Genomic DNA, 19072 nt, shown 5'->3' with positions numbered 1-19072 from the left:
GATCTTGGGTATAGCACTTTTCTGGGCCTTAATTTCCTTATCTGCAACTGCACAAATCCGGTAAATGATCTTTCACCTCTAAATATATATGATTCTAAGGTATTTCAGATTATGGAGGCGCGTGAATATCAGTCTAGAAACTTGAAGCATAAAGTAATGAATGGGAAGCCATTCAAGATTCCTAAGTAGGTAAGATGAAAGGTTTTTGCAAGGACAAAAGAGATTTTTAGGAAAAGTCATCTCTAAGAGGTAGCAAATTGGTGGAGGGAAATTACTCATGATAATTTACTAGTATCATAAATTACTTTTGAAAAAAAATAGTTGTTGTGTGGTCTACTTTGATAGTTCACTTGCCTGGGATATAGGTCTGCTTAGACTTCTAAGAGAAGCAATTACAGAAGTTAAGTTTGACCCAGAATTCTGAGACAGAAGTTGCTTTTTTTGAATATGTGTAGCTTGGAATTCTCTCTCCTTATCTAGGCCTCCTGGCTTTCTCTTTTCCTTCTAGCAAAGTTCTACCATCTACAAAAAGCCTTTGCTAAGCCTTTCCTCTATTGACTACCTCCAATTTATCTTGTATATTGCTTGTTTATACGTAGCTGTCTACATGTTATTTTATGCATTTGACTATTTTTTTTGAGACTTTGCTTTGAATCCCCAAAATTTAGCATAATCTCTGATACAGAGTAGATGCTTAATAAATGCTTATTGACTAGCTGACTTTAGAGTACTGGAGCAAATGGAGAGCATAGTAAGCTGCAGTAATTTGTATATGAAGAACTGAAGACTAGAAGAATCCTTAGATTAGTAACTGAGGAAATATGGACCCAGAACTATTGTATGGTTATGGGAGAAAGGTAATTTATCTGATCTTAGAAATAATTTGAGAATTTGGTTACTAACCATAAGTTAAGGTGGAGTTCTTCACAAAGAGGCTTTAAAAAAGATATGAGGTAAAATAAATAGATTCAAATTGTGTTAAACAAGGACCATATCTCTCTTTTCTGTTAGCAATTAGTAGGCAGATTCATTGGCCAGTAAGGTGGGCTGCTACCTGCTGTTGAGATGAAGGAACAGAGAATATGTTATATTTTCTATTAAGATTTGTTGCTGAAGAAAAAAAGGGGTAGGGAATATGTATTCTGTTCTCCATTATAATTTTTTTGCAGAGAAGGTTAAGACAGAAAATGCTTTTCTGCATTGTCCTCTCTTGTGGCTGAGAGGTAGAGAAAGAGAATAATCCTGAAAATGACTAGAGTTGAAGAAGCTTTTGTCAAGTTTAGGATAAAGGTTATTGCTTTTTCTTAAAAGAACACAATGCTATGTCAAATGAAGGCATTAGCAAAACATTAAGCTGTAAGTGATGTATAATACAGTTATTAAAGGTAAGTCCAGATGAGCAAAGGAACTATTTGGAAGGAGTGAATCCAAGAAGTCACTCAGTGGATCAATTAGTTTGGTGAGACATCATGCCCAGTGGAGTGTTTAATAAAGCACAGTAGTGGAAACATCTGTTAAACACAGAAGCTATGTTCATCAAGAAACTTTTATGGACAGTTCCTGAGACAGAAAGAAGACACTAAAATCTATAATCCCAGTGTTCTGAGTTACCTTGAGCACATGGGTTTCTCTCCTCATTTATGTTTCCTTTTTATGTTTCAATATGTGTCCACTTTCTTTAACAGATACTTAGTGGGGGGGCAGCTAGGTGGCACAGTGGATAGAGCATCAGCCCTGAATTCAGGAGGACAAGAGTTCAAATTTGGTCTCAGACACTTAACACTTCTTAGCTGTGTGACCCTGGGCAAGTCACTTAACCCCAGCCTCAGAAAAAAATTAAAAAAAAACCAGATACTTAGTGTATTGGTTGAAGAATGTAACTAAGTTTATATGTGGATTGTGACATATACAAAATTCTTTAATTTGATTTTATTAAGTATGATGTTTTTATAATTACTAAAGCTTTTGCCTAATTATTAAGGAAATGGTAATATTTAGGATCTAATGTGACATCATTATGAGGGGCTGGTTTTGAATAAATGGAATAACTCCTGTGGGAAACAAGAGTTATAATAATGATAGGATAATATTCCCCTACATAGAATTACCTCCCTCAATCTCTGTGAGAGTCTAAATTTAATTGAATGATATTCTTTCTTTGGTATGAGAGGAGCAATATCTTAACCTCTTCCTCTTTGAATATTAGGTTAGTTTTTCCTTTAAAAGGTGGTGAAACAATCCTTGAGACTTGATTGGGTTAAAGGACCAATGATTTAGGATGCTAATCTTAGTTCCTGGCCAAATGAATCCAAATAGCCCATAGGGAGCTCTAGCACTCTGAAACCAATATTGAGAATTTAGATCCAACATGAGAATAGGTTAGGGTGAGTGAGCCTTCCTAGAGAATATGGAGAGTTCAGGCCAGGGACATACTACTTTCCTGGTCATATTAGCAGGTCCTTGGATTACATAACTACTCATATCAGTGCAGGAAATACCACATAATATTCAGAGAACCTAAATTCAAATCCCTGATCCTTCTTTATGTGACTTCTGTGCCTCACTCAACTTCATTGACTTCATCTATAAAATAAGAGGAAGAAATAAATGACATCTAAAATTTTTTCATATTTTAAAGGTATGATTCTATGATCCAATTAAAATTTCCTTGAAACAATTTCTTCCCTCTAAGACTGTTAATTCTTCCCATTCTCAAGCACTCTACTATATTATCATAAATCAATTCATCATTTGAGGAGAATACTCATCATATTAATCTTGTGTTCAAGATTTATAGAAAAAATAATAAAAACGAATGCAAAAGTATTAAAGATAATTTAATTTTTTCCGTAACAAATAGAACTTGATTCTGCATCATTCATACTCACTGTATGAGCCATAGCACTTATTTTTTATGATAAATATGATAATAATCAACCAAAATAATAAAATGTATAAAATAGGATGTAAAATCTTATAGTAAACACTTAACTTTTAAACTTTTAAAAAGATAGAACTAAATTATTTAACAAAGAAAAAGTTTTTGTGCTATTTCCCTTCTAAGCCTGCCTAAAATTCAGTTAAATTTTGCTTTGATTTGGTTTTCCCTTTCCCTCTCCTTCCCTCTCCTTTCCCTCTTCTCCCCCCCCTTTTCTTCTTCCTTCCCCTTCCTTTCCCTTTCCTATTCTCTCTTCCCCTCCCCTTTCTCCTTTCCTCTCTTTTTTCTCCCTTTCCATTTTATCCATTCACCTCTTTCTTATTCTTCCCTCTTCTCCCCTTCCCTTCCCTTGATTTCTCTTATTTGATTCTTAGAGTCCTTTTAAAGTTCTTTCAAGAACTCTTTTTCAGGTCTCTGACCATTTAACATTTCTTTTTGAATTAGAAGTAGCTTTTAAAAAAATCACTTTTTTTCCTCTAAATATCAACTTGGATCTTCTTGATCCCTGTAGTAACTATATGGTTGGATTTTCTTCTTTGCTTACTCACTTTTATTTTTGTTCTGTTTTATTTTTAGCAGATTATTATTATAATCAGGTTCTAGTGCCAAGGTATGGGTAATGGTGCCCCAGACCTCAGGTTCTTATTGTTATTTCTGAGCTGTCCTAGGTCCAATCTTGGTCACTCCTCTCCCCTAAGTTACAGGTAGAGGTCTATCCTGTAAAGTTTGATACTTCCTTTGGGTGTAAACATCAGTCCACCCCTCTTCCCCAGGTAGTACCCACAACCAGAAGGGTTATGCCTCTCTGATACCATACTCACTGGACATGTGTTATCTCCTCCCCCATAGAGCAGTCCAGGACCAAATCTGGAGTCTGATCAATACAATTATGCCTGGCTTTTTAATTTTTCCCCACTCAGTAGTCCAACTGAGGGGAAAGCTCCTAAGACTCAGCTGCTCTTAGAGCTTGTTGTTTATTGATTCAGTGGAGTAGGCCTGGCCTGGATTAAATTAGACCTAAACTTAAACCAAACTTCTGCCCCTAAAAGTTGAATCTTTCCTGAGGTACTCTGAAATTGACTTACCCCACTTTTGTTTGTTTTTGCCACTCTACATTCACTTTGATGTGATTTTCTATGTTGTGGAAGAAATTTGGAAATCCTGGAATTTTTTTTTTAACTTATTTTGTCATCTTTGGAGAATTTCCTTCCCCTGTCTATACCAAGGCTTTTAGGTAAGGATATTATGATAATGTTTAAGTACATTAGAAACTTTATTTATTTATTTGATTTGTTTTAGACTCTTAGAAAGAAAAGATTTGAAGCTGTTGCTTGAACTGTATGATTCTCATTGGTCATGCCTGGGTCAGAGGCAGGACAGGTTCATAATGATAGCTAAGATGTCTCTGTGGAATCATCTGCAACATGGACAAGGTTTCTAAATCTACATAGATTATTTTGCAGCAAATAACAGTTTAAATAGGAAGCAACCAGGAGCGAAGTATATGAGAGTGAATGGTTATTTTTCACCAATAGCAAGTAGAGATATGAAAGAATTTTTGTCCACATCTAGAATGGAGGATCATCAGATTTCAAAGGACCAAATAAACCAATATTGTCTAAATATTTTAAAGACTTAATAAATTGCCATAAAAACATGTTAATTATATAAAGTGTTTATTTTATTTATCAATTATTTATCAAGTTATTTATCAAGTATCATTCAGACATTCTTCTGTGTATTTGTATTTGAGTTTGAGTATTGAGTGATTGGCCAACTCTGGTTGCCTTGATCACCTGTAATCTTTTGACCTGTGGATGATTTCCCTCTTCTGTTGTTTCTAGTAATGAAAATAGTTGAGTTCCCCATGAGGGTAGCCATGAATAGAAAACTATCTAAGAGTTGATTCTAAACCTCTCAAATTGCAGACCATACCTTTAATGATTCTATGCTATCTATGTTGCAGGGATGGCAGCCACCTCTGTAGTAAAGAGGAAGCATGATGTTTTCTTTGCCCCTAAACAGAACGTTTCCTAGTTTCAGACTTGGTCTTTACCCAGTGACTTTTTTTTTTTAATTCCCAGAAGTACTGTTTTAGCTTTTTAATGTGTTGTTGATACATGCAACACATTAACAAAACGTGCTAAATAATTTTATCTATGTTTGGTTTAAAAAAAAAAAAGGCAGCTTTCTCTGACTCACTTTCATTAAGCATGCTTTTTTATTTCCCGTCTAACTTGTAAAACATTTAATATTTTGAATTTATTTCTTTAATGTCCATCAGAAAGGCAAGCTATTGAACAATGATGTGGCTGGATTATTGTGAGTTGTCCTCAAAGGCATGAGGTGGTTGTTTCTTTCAGGTCAGGAGGTCGAGCTCCACAGCATTACTTTTGCTGAGTCTCTTTGTTATAAATAACAAACAAGGCCATTTATTTTCATTTCCTCATTTCTAATTGTACATATCTACTTTGGAGTATGAACTCTGTAAACAGGTGGTGGGAATACTGGAAAAAGAGTTTGAAGCTGTTCCAGAAAAAGGGGGCATGTCCCACTCTGGTGAAACAGTTTGATGAGTTTGAGATTTAGTCATTGCAAGATGTGCACCTGCATTATTATTTGAAAAGCAAACACACGTCTATTTGGCGTGCACAGATATATGCAAATCAGGAGAGATTATTTTGCTGTGAATCCTAGGCTGTTATGTGATCAAATGCAATTGTTCCCATTTCTTAAGAAATGTAATCTTTATTAGACCTGTTCTCTTCTCAGTTTTTTTTTTTTTTTTTTTTTTTTTTTACAATTTTGTTATTCTGTGGACATTAAAAATAACGTGCCAGGGAAATGAGGCCATAAAACAGGAATGCTTATCAAAAAGAGAGTTTCATCAGAGACACTAAGAAAGAGAAATAATTACATGCAATAGAAAATAGACCTTCAAGTGAAGGGATTAATATCTGATTAATATATTCCTATCTCAAATATTCTTATAGATGTCCCTTGTTAAATAATCAAAGATCTGGTCTAGTCCGATATTTACCCACTTTCTATTTAAGAAAAGTACTTGGTCCTCAGTTTTCATTGTTTAGCCAACAGTCTTTGTGGAACACTATGCTAGTTCCATTCCTCTGGGTTTCCTGGCTTTTGCTCATGTACATGCTTCCCCACCTCCCCAAACACCTTTGTCTCTGAAAAAAAATTACTCTTTCACTGAAGCAAAAATAAAAATACCCTGTATTTGTTTCTGCAGTGTAATTATAAACTTCATTGTACATTCTTCCTGGCTTTGATGCTTATCTCGAAGAGTTCAGTGAAAATAAATTGTTTTTTATGAAGGCAGAGAAACCATTTGATAAACACACTGTCTCTGAAAATTGTTCCTGCAACAGAGGTCATTCTTTCACTTTAAAAGAAATAGAATATATTTCAGAAAGCAGGCAGGACAACCAAACAGTTTAGTATTTCCCTGAGTCTCTCACTCTTTTTTTAAAGGCAGGATGACAACATGTTGAAAATTGTACCTATCCTCATTGTGTAGAGTGCCTTGGTTTTAAAACAGGGCTTTTGGAGAGTTGGTTAGGACACAAGCAAATATACTGCTTCATTTTGTACTTCTGGGAATGAATTTTCAGCTCAGTACTTTTTTTTTTTTTTGTGCAATGTAGTTTTTCAAGGTGATGGCTTCATATTTATGAAATGTCAGTCAGCACCCAGGGGTGACTTGGTTGAACAAAAAAAAGAATAACTATATTAAGGGAAAGGAAAATTTTTTTCTTGATCTTTAATCATCACCAATAACATAGAGATTATTATGGATAAACCTAGTTATGGTCAGATAAAATATCCCAAACTGAATTTTGTTGACTTTTGCTTCTTTTTTATCTTTTCCAATTTCATTTTCTTATGTATTTCTATGACTCTTGAGCCCTAGAAGTCTCCCTTTATTCCTCTAACTTCTATCCTTTCTTGTTTCCCCAGATGAAAGTGATCAACATATCTTTCTCTGCTCCTCCTATCCCCCAGATGAAAGTAATTAATATATCTTAAAATTTTTTTCACAGCTCATTCTTTTGGTCTCTCCTGTACTAACTATATTAATGTTTTCATGTTTGTGTTCCATTTTCTATTTTTGTTATTTGTGTACATGTCTCATTTCCCTTACTTGATTGTAAGATCTTTGAAGGCAGGGATAGTTCCTTTTTTATCTTTGTATTTCCCTCTATACCTACCACACAGTTATTTTTAGTGTACAAAATAAATAATTGAAATTATAAACTGAACACCAAATCCATAAATTGGCCCCATTTTTCAAATCAGAGAAGTTTGGATTTCCGTAAGACAATTAGTGGGAAATTCTGTAGCTTCTTGTATATGGCAGATAGGTCTTCTGACATACCACTCACCATCTGGAACACCCTCAGATTCTAGGAAAAGTTATTCTTGAAGATTTGTTATAGAAAGTGCAACATTTTTATCGATGTATAGAAGTAAAAAGGAAACCAAGGTCAGAATTTTCATTCTATGCCCTTTTAAAGTTTTCTTTTGAAAAGGTCCTCATAATGCTTGGTTAGGCTTTTATCTGTATTAGATTTATCCTGCAAATGAGAGGCAGGTTTCCAGTGTAAAGATCTCTTCAACTTCATAGAGATGAATTATACAAAAGTCAACTATGAACACCAAGGATTTCAGAGCTAGATGGAAATGCTATTTTTCATGATAGGAAGCCAAATTCAGATCTACAATGAAATATGAGACTTTTAACCAATATACTGCATTAGCTGTTACTATGGGAATAGATCAAAAGAAAACCACAGTATCTGTCTGGCTAATTCCCACTTGATGCAGTTCTGTTAATTTAGCTGCATTAGGGTATTCTAAACATGGATCATAATATTTGGATAGTACTTTTCATTGTAAGAAATGAAGATAATTAAACCTTTTCTATGATTTTTTATATCGTCCTCCTCCAATCTGGGCAAAAAATGGAAGATGGGTTAAATTACTGTTCAAGATCATCGAAAATCAGAAATATAGGAGATAATAAAATCAAGCAGGTCTTACATAGACTCTATTATTTTAACTATATTAATTCCATTGGAGCTAGGTAAAGAAGAGAAATGCATTTCATATGATTTTTTTTTCTAAAATTGAGATTATTGATAAAATCAATAAAATTGATTTTATTTAGTTGTGCTTCATACTTGGTAGATCACCTTGGATTATATATGAAAACCAAATTAATAACTTGAAACTGAGAGTATTATGATATAATGGAAAGAGGACTAGACACATTTTTTAAGCTTTTGGCCCAGACATTCTCCAGCTTTGTAACTTGAGGCAATTTTCTTTATTTCTCTGAGTCTATTTCCTTGTCTGCAAAATAGGGGTGTTAGTGTTTGCACCACCTACCTCACAGGATTTTTCCACAAGGAAAGTACTTCTAAGATTTAAATTGTCACATAAATGTGAGATATTATTAATATTGCCCATGATTTCTTATCTGAATAATATAAACTTGACAAGTATTTTTCCTCAAAATTTCAACATTTGCTACTTTTCCAAAGTGATATAGCCTTCAAAACCAATTGTTGTCATCGTTGTCGTCGTCGTCGTTGTTGTTGTAGTTGTTTTGCTAAACATTAAACTCTTATAATACTTCTAAATCAATTTAAGTTGTGTTCATGAAGAAGTTCCTTCAAATCTAAGATTATTTAGTTTGTGGGAAATCCTTGTCTACAATATTTCAGGAACAAATCTATTTACACTAATTCAGATAGTTCAGATTCTTAAAATAACAAACAATGTAATAGGTACAATTGTATTTAAATATTTGAAAAATATCAGTCTTAAGTTTTATTGTAATTGGTGAAATTAATTTTCACCCTTAAAAAAAGCTATCAAGATGATAATCAATGTATCATTGATTATCATAGAGATTTTCATCACTTTTAAATAAAAGTATCTAAATTGGAATTGATTTGCTTAAAATTCCAAAAGAAGAATTAAATCTAAAAACATATGTTTTTCAATTAACACATTGATAGGCTGGGTTGTAATTGTCACTGAGAATCGAGAGTGTTGCATCTATTCCTTTACATACAGTGTACAATAGTACGTTGAGTTTGGGGTCAGGAAGACCTGAACTCTAGTTTTGCTTCAGAACTTTACTAATTAAATGACCCTGGATGGGTCACTTAACCTGTCTGAGCCTTAAAGGTCTCATCATCTATAAAAAGGGTATCAATACCTACTTCACAGGGTTATTGGGAGGATCAAATGAAATAGTACATACATATAAAGGGTTTTGTCCACTTTGAAGTGTTATATTAAGATGAACTATTTTTAGTCTATCTAGAACAGATTCAAAATTAAAGAGAGCTTCTCTACAGGTAGTGAATTCTCCAAATGCTCTTATTTAAAGATGACAATGCTAACTGAATAAAACTCCAGAACAATACCTCCTAAGTAAGATGCATAATAATTTCGACAACTTAACCTATCTATTGACCCAGGAAAAATCATGTATCCATAGAATATCTATGCCTATATCAGTGGTCTCCAACCTTTTTTTGATTGTATCATCAGCAAAATCTTTTCAGCATGTATATATATACTTATTTATAAATTATTTATATTTGCATAATAATTGAATATATCATAAAACTTATGCAAATGTAGAAACTAAAAAGGAGTAGATAAATATGAAATAATATTTCATCCAAGATTCAATAGAGAACCTTTGAAGTTTATTGAGTAAATTGTTGATATTGTCAGATTTGCTAAAATTACTTTGACAGCTATGTAGAGTATGGATTGGAAAGGAAAGACTTCAGATAGGGACGTCAATTGTGAGTTTATTGCAATAGTCCAGGCGATAAAGTCTCAATTAGAGTGGTGGATATATGAGCAGAAAGAGTGGGACAAATACAAGAAATGTTTTGGAGGCAAAATGACAAGATTTGATGATTGGCTATGTGTAATAAAGGAGAATGAAGAGATGAAACTGAAATTGTAAACCTGGATGACTGGAAATTTGGCAGTACCTTTGACAGCAATTTGGAAGTTTGAATAAGGATTCGATTTAGGGATAAAATTAATGTAATGAGATAAACAAAGCAGAGAACAACCTATCTGTGCCTGCTTATTTTGGGGGACTTATACTGTGCCAAAGGGGATGGTAGGGTTTTAATTGATTGGCCATTGACCTATAGTACAGAATCCTTCCCCAGGAGGGTGTCTAGTCTAGCCACAAGATGATCTGGGGGAATAGCTAGTGAGTAAGCTGGAGGCAGTACTGGAGGATTTTTCCAGTGACATTTGTATATCTGTATATCTGAGACCCTGAAATGTCAATGCCTAGCTCAGAAGTGGGAAGCTGAGGAGCTTGCTCAGAGAAGGGGAATATTTGGGGATAAGAGGTAGGTATGCTTTTGTCAGAGACAAGCCCCATGATTGGCTACCAGGAGAGAATGAGAAAATAGAGAGTAGGGATATGATACATTTCTTATCTCTCTGATTGGGTGATCACAGTCCATTTTGGAGTTAGGTCATGGTGCCTACTTTGGAGGGGTCTATTGCTCTAAAGTAGGTTTTATGGTTGAATGAACAATTACAGACCTCATCTATTAGGATATAACTTAGATGGAATCTACAAATGGATTGTGAACTGACTCAAAATTGAGAGGAAGGAGGAAACCAAGATGTACTGCCTTTGGGAAATGATGTAATGATTTTAATTACCCCAAAGTTTTCCCAGAATTGAAGGCTGATCTTTTAAAAATCACAGTGTTCCCCTGTTGTACAGTTATGATTTCAGTAGTACTCCACATACTTCAAAGCATTGAAATTGAGAATTATTCAAAGAGCAATGGAGAGAGGCACAATAGGGTAGGGGACAGTAGTCTGCAATACTTTACAAACTAGGAATCATGCAGAAGAAATAGTACAATGGATTCATCAGAAAAACATGTAGCTTCAAAAAAATGAGTCAGGATAACTGAGGGATAATCCCCAGAATGTTTAGTAGATGTCTTATAATGAATTTGTGGGAGGATATGGATGAGAATTGATCAGAATGAAAAGAGAAATAGATTTAGATTTCCATTATTTTTATCACTGAGTTCATAGATTTATCATAATTATTATATTAATAGTTTACTAATATTAAAATATAGTTAAACCCATAGATAAGAGTGATTATCTAGTGATATGATTTAAATAGCAAGAAAAAAGACATCCTAAACAACCAGATGCTGATTTATCGGAAATCCCTTCATTAAAATTTAATTTCTCCAGGTTAACCAATATTCTTTTGTATTGATTATCTTTTAAAATTTACTTAGTAAGGGGTAACACATCAAGTTACTAACAACTTAGTTGGAAGTTTTGTTTTGTTTTGTTTTGTTTTTCCTTAGAGGCAATTAGCGTTAAGTGATTTGCCCATAGTTACACAGCTAGTAAGGGATAAAAATCTGAGGCCAAATTTGAACTCAGGTCTTCCTGACTCCAGGGCTAATGTTCCATCTATTGTACCATCTACCTGCCCTCATTTTAGTATAAATTATTTGACTAGATTGTTTATCTTAGTGACAGGGAGGATTTTAGGCAGAATATAAGCTGTGAGTACTAGAGAAGAGGAATTTCTGCAGTCCTGTTGAAATAAAAAATCTCAGAGTTGAAAAGGGCCTCAGAGCTTATTAAGTCCAAACTTTACCTAAACAAGCATTCTTTCTATAGATTTAAATCAATTAAATATTTATTAAGTTCTTATTATAGAATTTACACTATTCATAGTTTTGTGAATGCAAAAACAAGTAAAAAATAGTCCCTACCTTCAACAAGCTAATTTTTTAAGGGATGGTGATATAATATACACATCACTAGGTACTTTTGTTGTTGGTCAGTTGTTTCAATCATGTGCAAATCTTTATGATTCCATTTGTAACTTAAAGGAAACCAAGGTCAGTATTTGGAGCAGATGAGGGAGAGTATTCTAGGCATGGGGGACTGCGAGAGAGAGTGCTCAGAACTGAGAGATGGAATGTCTTATTGGTGAACAGCCCAGAAGTGTCTCTAGATTGAAGAGTACATGGTGGGGAGTAAAGTATAAAAAGACGAAAGGAAAGAGGGATCTATATTATGAAGGGCTTTGAAAGGAAAAAAAAAAGCCTTTTGTATTTGTTACTGGAGACAATAGGAAGCTACTGAAGTTTGTTGAGTAGGAGGAATGACATGATGGGACCTGCATTTTAGGAAAATCACTTTAGGGGCTGAATGGGAGGGGGGATGGATTTTGTTGGGTAGGGCTTTGAGGCCAGCAGGCTAATGCAATAATTCAGGCAATAAAGTGATAAGGACCTGCATTAGAGTGGTGGCAAAGTCAGAGGGAAAAGAGGGAGGGGGGATTCAAGAGATGTAGCAAAGGTAAAATTAAGAAGTTTTGGTAACATCTTGGATATGGGATATGAAAGATGGTGAGTGACCCATGATGATTGTACGTTGTGAGTTTGAGGATCTGTGTGTTGCCCTCTATAATAATAGAGAGAATAGGAGGCAGAGGAGAGTTTTATGATGTTGTTACTTAGTCATTTCATTTGTGTCTGACTCTATGATTCCATTCAGGGTTTTCTTGGCAAAGATACTGAAATAGTCTGCCATTTGCTTCTTTCTCTTATTTTAAAGATGAAGAAAATAAGATAAAATTAAGTGACTTGCCCAGGATCATATAGCTAATTAGTACCTGAAGCCAGATTTAAAAGTAGGTCTTCCTAACTCCAGGTCCAGGGTTCTATCCACTGCACCACTGCCTGCTGAGGAGACTCTTGGGAGGAGGATAATGAGTTCTGTTTTGATTATTTTGAATGTAAGATGTCTACTAGATATCCAGTTCAAGATGTCTGAAAGGCAATTGGAGATGTAAGATTGAAGGTCAGCAAAGAGATTGGGTCAAGAAAAGCAGATTTGAGAATCATCACTTTAGAGATGATAATTAAATCCTGGGGAGCTGATGAGTTCACTAAATGAAATGTTTCTGTCATGTGGACAAAGCTAGAACAAGGCTAAACTCTATTCCATGGGACAACTCTTTATATATTTGAAGATAACTTACCTATCCTTCCTCAGTCTCTGTTACTCCAAGATTAGCATACCCAGTATTTTAAACTAATCCTCATGCACCATGAGCTGGGGGTCCTTCACCATTTGATGAAGACTTTTGAATTGATTTGATATCCCAAGCTGATCAAGACACTCCAAATATGGCCCTAACAAGGAAGATCACCCTCCTGGTCCTGAAAATAGTACTTCTCTTTAGGATACTTGGGCCTGCATTCAGTCTTGACTGCTATATCACATAATTGGTTTATAATGACTTTGCAGGCTGAAATTCATAGATGTTTTTAGGAGATCTAGTCAAACTTTTCCTATCATATAGTAGTACAATTGAATTTTTGAACCCAATTGTAGGATTTTATATTTTTATCCATTTTTTAAAAAGACGTTATGTTTTATATAGACATACAGATAATCAGGGCAAACAGTCAAAACTGCAAATTAGATAAGGTTTCTTTTGGAGTTCCAATTTCTCAGTTCTTCAACCTTTTCTTCTTTCTCTGGTGCCTACTTCTTTCACTTGAGGATTCATTATCCTTTTCAGTTATTGAAATATCATTTCAGACCTTTTATTTACAAAGAGGTACATATGTCCGATCATCTGATAGCAGTTTAGTGGTCTTTTTAAAAAAAATACTTCTAAGAGTTGTTGTTCAGTCACTTCAGTCATATCTGACTCTTAGTGATCCTACTTAGGATCTTCTTGGTAGAGATACTTGAGTGAGTTGTCATTTCCTTCTCTAGCTCATTTTACAGATGAGGTATGGAGACAAACAGGGAATTGAGCTGGGCCACACAGTTGCTAAGTGCCTGAGGCTTGATTTGAACTAGGAAAGGGAGTCTTCCTGTCTCCAGGTCCAGCTTTCTATCCATTGCACCACCTAGTTGTTCATTCTTCTAGAAGAACTTACATTTTAAAAAGAATTAAATTTAAAAGAGATGAAGCAGTACTCATAGGACCATAACCTGAAAACTGGAAGAAGCCTTAAGAAACCATGCAGTTCAGGGGCAAATTCAGCCTCAGACAATTAACACTTGCTAGCTGTCAGACTCTGGGCAAGCCACTTAACCCCAATAGCTTCCCCCTCTCCAGCTTCCCCCTTACAAAAAAAAAAAAGAAAGAAAAAAAATCATAAAATCCTATTTTTTAACTTTACAGAAGAGGAAACAAAGGTAAGTTAAGTGACTTGCCCAAATCCATATTTTTAGTACCCAAGTTAGGCTTTGTACCCTTGTCTTTCTTATTCTTAACCCAGTGTTCTATGTACCAAGATATACTGGTATGGGGTTGATGGAGTTGATCTAGAACAGGAGTTGTCAAACTATGGCCTGTGGGCCAGATGCGGCCCAGCTGAGGATATTTATTGGGCCTGCTGGGTTATGGCAAATGGGCTAAGGAGCAGAGACAGAGTGTGAGTTTTTCTTTTTACTATAGTCTGGCCCTGCAACAGTCTGAGGGACAGTGAACTGGCCCCCTATTTAAAAAGTTTGAGGACCACTGATCTAGAAGGCATGATGTATTCTCAGTGCTTCTGAAGTCAAGCCACATATACTGATAAATAACCTGTTCCCTTGGCTCATCCTATATACAATCCTCAACACATATATTAGTCCAAATTCAGTGCTATGTCTTCTAACTATTGGTACTTACACAGCATAAAACATTTGTATGCCTGATCCTTGAGGTCTGATTACAACTTTAGGTTTAGTCATTCTGTAACTTTGATTATATTTCCTTCATAGCTGTAATCAACCTGGGGATTGCTCCAGATGCCTGCCAGAATATGTGAAGGTAAGAAGTGTGGTACACAAAGAAAAGCTTTCCTTTTTCTTCGTTTAAAACTTTTAGCAATTTTATCTTAATTTCTTGGAACAAGGATCAGCAGGCAATTCCTCTCATGTGGACAGATCCCATATTATTCTGTATTGTTAAATGCTAATAGTGAAACTTTAAAGCATGCTTACTTGCTAGACAACAGGTGGTCACTGCAACTTAAGATTCTCATTGGTTGAAAGGCCATGAGAACCCAGTGGCAAGGAGAAAAGGCCTCAACTTCTATGTTTCAAGAACTTACTCAATGGGGTGTTGTGCTGATAATATCTCAACTCACTGCCAATTTGTGCAACATGCTGTGCCATTAGGGAACAACTGCTGAGTAGTCAATGCTAAATGGAAACTCAGGAAAGGCAACTAACTGAACCTTTTCTGGTGAGGGGGACTGGAGTCAAGGGACAAAGTGCTTACAGTCCTTCCCTTACTCCATTTTCTCATTTATTCTGAAACAATAAAGTTTCTTCTAGAAACAAAAGATGAAATGACCAAAACTTTAAGTTAACTGAATTCTATTTTGTTATTTGTTTCCTTAAAGATACTATTCATTACTAATATATAACTGCCATCTTGGTCCACAGATCCACTTGGCAGGGTGATTGTGGGGGTGGGTGACAGGTATAGAGGGAGGTCAAGAAGAAGAAATGAAAGCGGCAATCAGTGCTCATCTGAAAAAAATGCTACTGATCTCACCCTTATGGTTAACTCACAATTGTTGGTAAAAGACAGCATTTTGAATGTTCCCTATATACTAAAATAGCTTACCAAAAAAAAAAGGGTATGGGTGGGGAGGGGGGTGATAAACAGATTTTATAGCCCCTGCCTAACTTTCTGTTGCGGATTTTCCTTTATGGCAAAGAACCAATATGTCACTAACTTTAAACAATAAAGAAGAGGTGGTGGAATGAGAAAAACCAAGAAACAGAGTCAAAGAGACAGGCAGAGAGATACAGAAACAGCAAAACACAGAGAAGTCAGAAAGATGCAGTCCAAAGACATATAATATATATATATATACACACACACACAGAGAGAGAGAGAGAAAGAGAGAGAGAGAGAGAGAGAGAGAGAGAGAGAGAGAGAGAGAGAGAGAGAGAGAGAGAGAGAGAGAGAAAGAAACGGATGGAGAGACAGATAAAGAGGAACAGAGAGAAAGACAAAAATACAGAGACAGAGCTATAGCCACAGAGACTTACAAATGCAGACACAAAGAGAGATAGAAAGACAAACAGCAGGACCAGGAGAGATACAGATGGGGAGAGAAGGGGAAAAAAAGGAGAGAGAAACAGAGAGAGAAGGAGAGAGAGAAGAGAGAGAGAAATGAAGAGAGAGAAAGAGAGAGAAGAAGGGAGAGAGGGAGGGAAAGAGGAGGAGGGAAGGAAAGAGGAGGAGAAAGGGAGGGAGAGAGTGAGAGATACAGAGACACAGAGAATAGTTAAAAATTCTTTCATTTTTTTCTCTTTTCAAAAAAAAAAAAAAAAAAAGAGAGGGCTGAATAAGTGGAGTGTGGGGAAGTTAATCATCCAGAGCCTTTTAGGAAAATTGGGACATTTTCTCTAGGAGAGAAATCTTAGATGGATCCAGTTACTGAAATACCTTTTGAATACAAAACAAGACCAAAGGAAAATAAAGAACAAACAGAAATGAAGCTTAACCTGCAAAGTTCAATTTTGTCCAGCTGTGAAGGGCTAAATCTAAATTCTCTTTAAGAAAATAAACTAAGTGCAGAATGTCCAGGCTCACGGACACAGGTCAGAAACTGTGCCCAGAAGAGCAGGTGCACCAAGTGTCGCTGTTGTGTTTAAGGTGTCAGCAAGTGAGGGAAGCTAGGGAAACAGACTAGTGTGGGGGTGGGGAGAGAAAGAAAGTAGGGCAGAGGATGTCATTGAGGGAAAAGAACTCCCATAAAACTTGTAGTAAAGGCCACCTGGTGGCAGGAGGCTAGGCACCCTGGGATAAGAATGACGAGTGACATAGGAGAGTGAAGAGGGGAATGAAGATAGAAAGTGGATTGGGAAGCGATGATAAGAATTGAGGGGAAGCTATGAGAAGAGGATTGGCAATATAGGAAAGGGACTGAAAAAGTAACAATGGATAAAAGGGAGGAAAAGGGAGGAATTTAGGAAGAATGGGAAGAGGAGAAGTGAAGAATGGAACTGAGGCGGTGGGGCATAGGAGTAAAAGAAATACTGAAGTGTGAGGTAGGGAGAAACGGTATTGAAAGAAAGAAAAAAGGAGTAGAGAGAGGAAGGGGAAAACGGAGGAAAAGAAAAGTGCTGAAGAATGATGGGGGAAAATTGGATTGGGGAGAAGAAATTAGGGAAGGAGAATTATCAAGGAGAGGAAGTGTGAGGGGGGATCGACAAAGCGAGGGAAACAGTTGAAGAAAGCTGAAAGGAGGGCTCAGAAATAAGAAGCAAAAGAAGAAAGCTGAGGAGAGAGAAGACCCCTGAAAAAGCTCATAGAGGGAAAGGATGAGCTGATGAAGACGTTGTGGGGGAAAGCAAGATTGGGTTGAAGAGGTGATTCAAGTTAATAGATATAGTAGTGCAAATTAGACTGAAGGAGACTGGTGGGGGGAAAAAAGAACAAAGTGGGATAAACATTGAGCTAAGTGTTCTTGACTGAGTGGTGATGGTAGTGGAGAATAGCGAAAGGATTAAAGGGTTGAAGTCAAAGTGACTGGAAGAGAGGTTGTGGGAGGAAAGTGAAGTCATGGATCAAAAAGATATTTGGGTTCGAGAAGTGAGGTGATGGGGGCAATGTTTGGGCTGAGCGAGTAGTCAGGGAAGAGGGGGACGGGGAAGAAGAGGATGGAGTTAGGCTGATCCAAGTCCGGAGAAGTAGGTGAAAGTGTGAGCTTGGAAAAGAAGCCAGGGGAGTGAGGGTCCATGATTGTGAGGGTCTCAGGACAGAGCCGGGAGTTGGGGGATTGGAAAGCTGGAAAGAGGGCAAGATTCCGTTTTGGAGGCGGGTCCCGGAGTAGGCGCGTGGGGCTGGGCGGGGCGCGGTGGCACCGGGAGCAGAGCTGCGCCAGCTGCTAGCGGTGGGAGGGGTGGAAGGGCGGCCGCGGCGGTGGCGGCGGCGGCGGCAGCGCGGGGAGGGAAGGAGGGAGGGAAAGAGAGAGAAAGAGGGGAGGGGAGGGGCCCAGCCCCTTGTCTCCTCAGCTCCTCTCCCTCATTCCGCCCGGGGAGGAGCGGGGCCAGCAGCCACCTCCACCGCCGCCTTGTCTCCACGCTCGCCCAGCCTCCCTTCGCGCTCCTTAAACTCCAGCGCCTGGTCCTGTCCCGTCCCGTCTCATCTCATCCAGTCCGGCGTCCCGTCCCGTCCTGTCTCCCGCGGGGTACAGGGGGTTTCCACCTCTTCCTCTCCGCAGCAGCCCCGCACAGCCTCCCCACGTTGTCCCCTACTCCCAGGCTGAGCCCCTTGGCCGGTCTGTCCGTCCGTCAGTCCGCCAGTCCGCCAGTCCACCAGTTAGCCCGCTCTCCCGCCGCTAGCTCGCGTGGCTCCTTTGTGTGCGGCGGCGGCGGCTCCCGCTCCCGCCCGACTCGGGCTCCCACCCTTCAGCCCCTCAGTCCCGCAGCTTCCGGGCGCCCCCGGCCGGGCGCCCCAGAGGGTGGATCTATCGGTCGCCCGGCAGGCAGGCAGGAGAGGCGGCCCCCCTCACCCTTTTCCCAGAGGGGCCCGGGCCCCGGCCCCCGGCATGGATGTGAGATTCTACCCCGCGGCGGCCGGGGACCCAACCGGCCTGGACTTCGCGCAGTGCCTGGGCTACTACGCCTACAGCAAGGTGACTGGGGCTGGGCTGGGAGGGAGAAGCGGGGGCCCGGGAGGGGGCGCAGGGGCTTCCTCTCGGTGCTGGACCAGGGACTTGTGATTGTCCCTCCCCTCCCCTTCCTCATCCTTACACTCTCCACAGCGCTTTCTTCCTCGCCTACCTACTTAAAAAAAAAAAAAAAAAAATCCATGTCTTTTCTTTTTGCTCCATTCCTACCTTGTTTTACTTCACTCTCCATCCTCCTTTATTCGCCTTAGTCCCCTTTTCGTCTTTCTGCCTCCCTTCCCTCCTCTTTTCTGCGCCTCCTTCCTTGCTCTTTGCTGCGCCCCTTCTTTGCTTTCCCCTGCGCCCCCTTCTTAGCTTCTTTTTCTGACCCTTCTTTATTCCTCTTACCACCTCCTCCCCTTCCTATCCT

General features: G+C 38.0%; 1 protein-coding gene and 1 long non-coding RNA gene across 5 annotated transcripts in view; one reads left to right on the top strand and one right to left on the bottom strand.

Moving 5' to 3' along the window:
- Positions 1–19027, bottom strand: part of LOC141557561 (uncharacterized) — a 48752-nt gene extending 29725 nt beyond the window's left edge. Inside the window, exon 1 of the long non-coding RNA XR_012486828.1 lies at positions 18874–19027. This is a non-coding gene — a long non-coding RNA (uncharacterized LOC141557561). The remainder of the gene's footprint in view (positions 1–18873) is intronic.
- The window catches only part of TOX3 (TOX high mobility group box family member 3), a 125349-nt gene continuing 123457 nt past the window's right edge, over positions 17181–19072 (top strand). For 2 of the 4 annotated variants that reach the window (XM_074293383.1, XM_074293381.1), the window contains exon 1: positions 17181–17401. Coding sequence is in view for 2 of the 4 variants with exons in the window: in XM_074293377.1 (XP_074149478.1) it covers positions 18583–18669 (87 nt within the window). In the remaining 2 variants the exon portion in view is untranslated. Of the gene's footprint in view, positions 17402–18452; positions 18670–19072 lie in introns of those variants that run through there. The other 2 variants (XM_074293377.1, XM_074293375.1) reach the window with 1 other exon arrangement.

This window comes from Sminthopsis crassicaudata, chromosome 2 (assembly GCF_048593235.1).
Source record: "Sminthopsis crassicaudata isolate SCR6 chromosome 2, ASM4859323v1, whole genome shotgun sequence".
NCBI classification, from domain to species: domain Eukaryota; kingdom Metazoa; phylum Chordata; class Mammalia; order Dasyuromorphia; family Dasyuridae; genus Sminthopsis; species Sminthopsis crassicaudata.
This window is presented reverse-complemented; position numbering and strand designations above follow the sequence as displayed.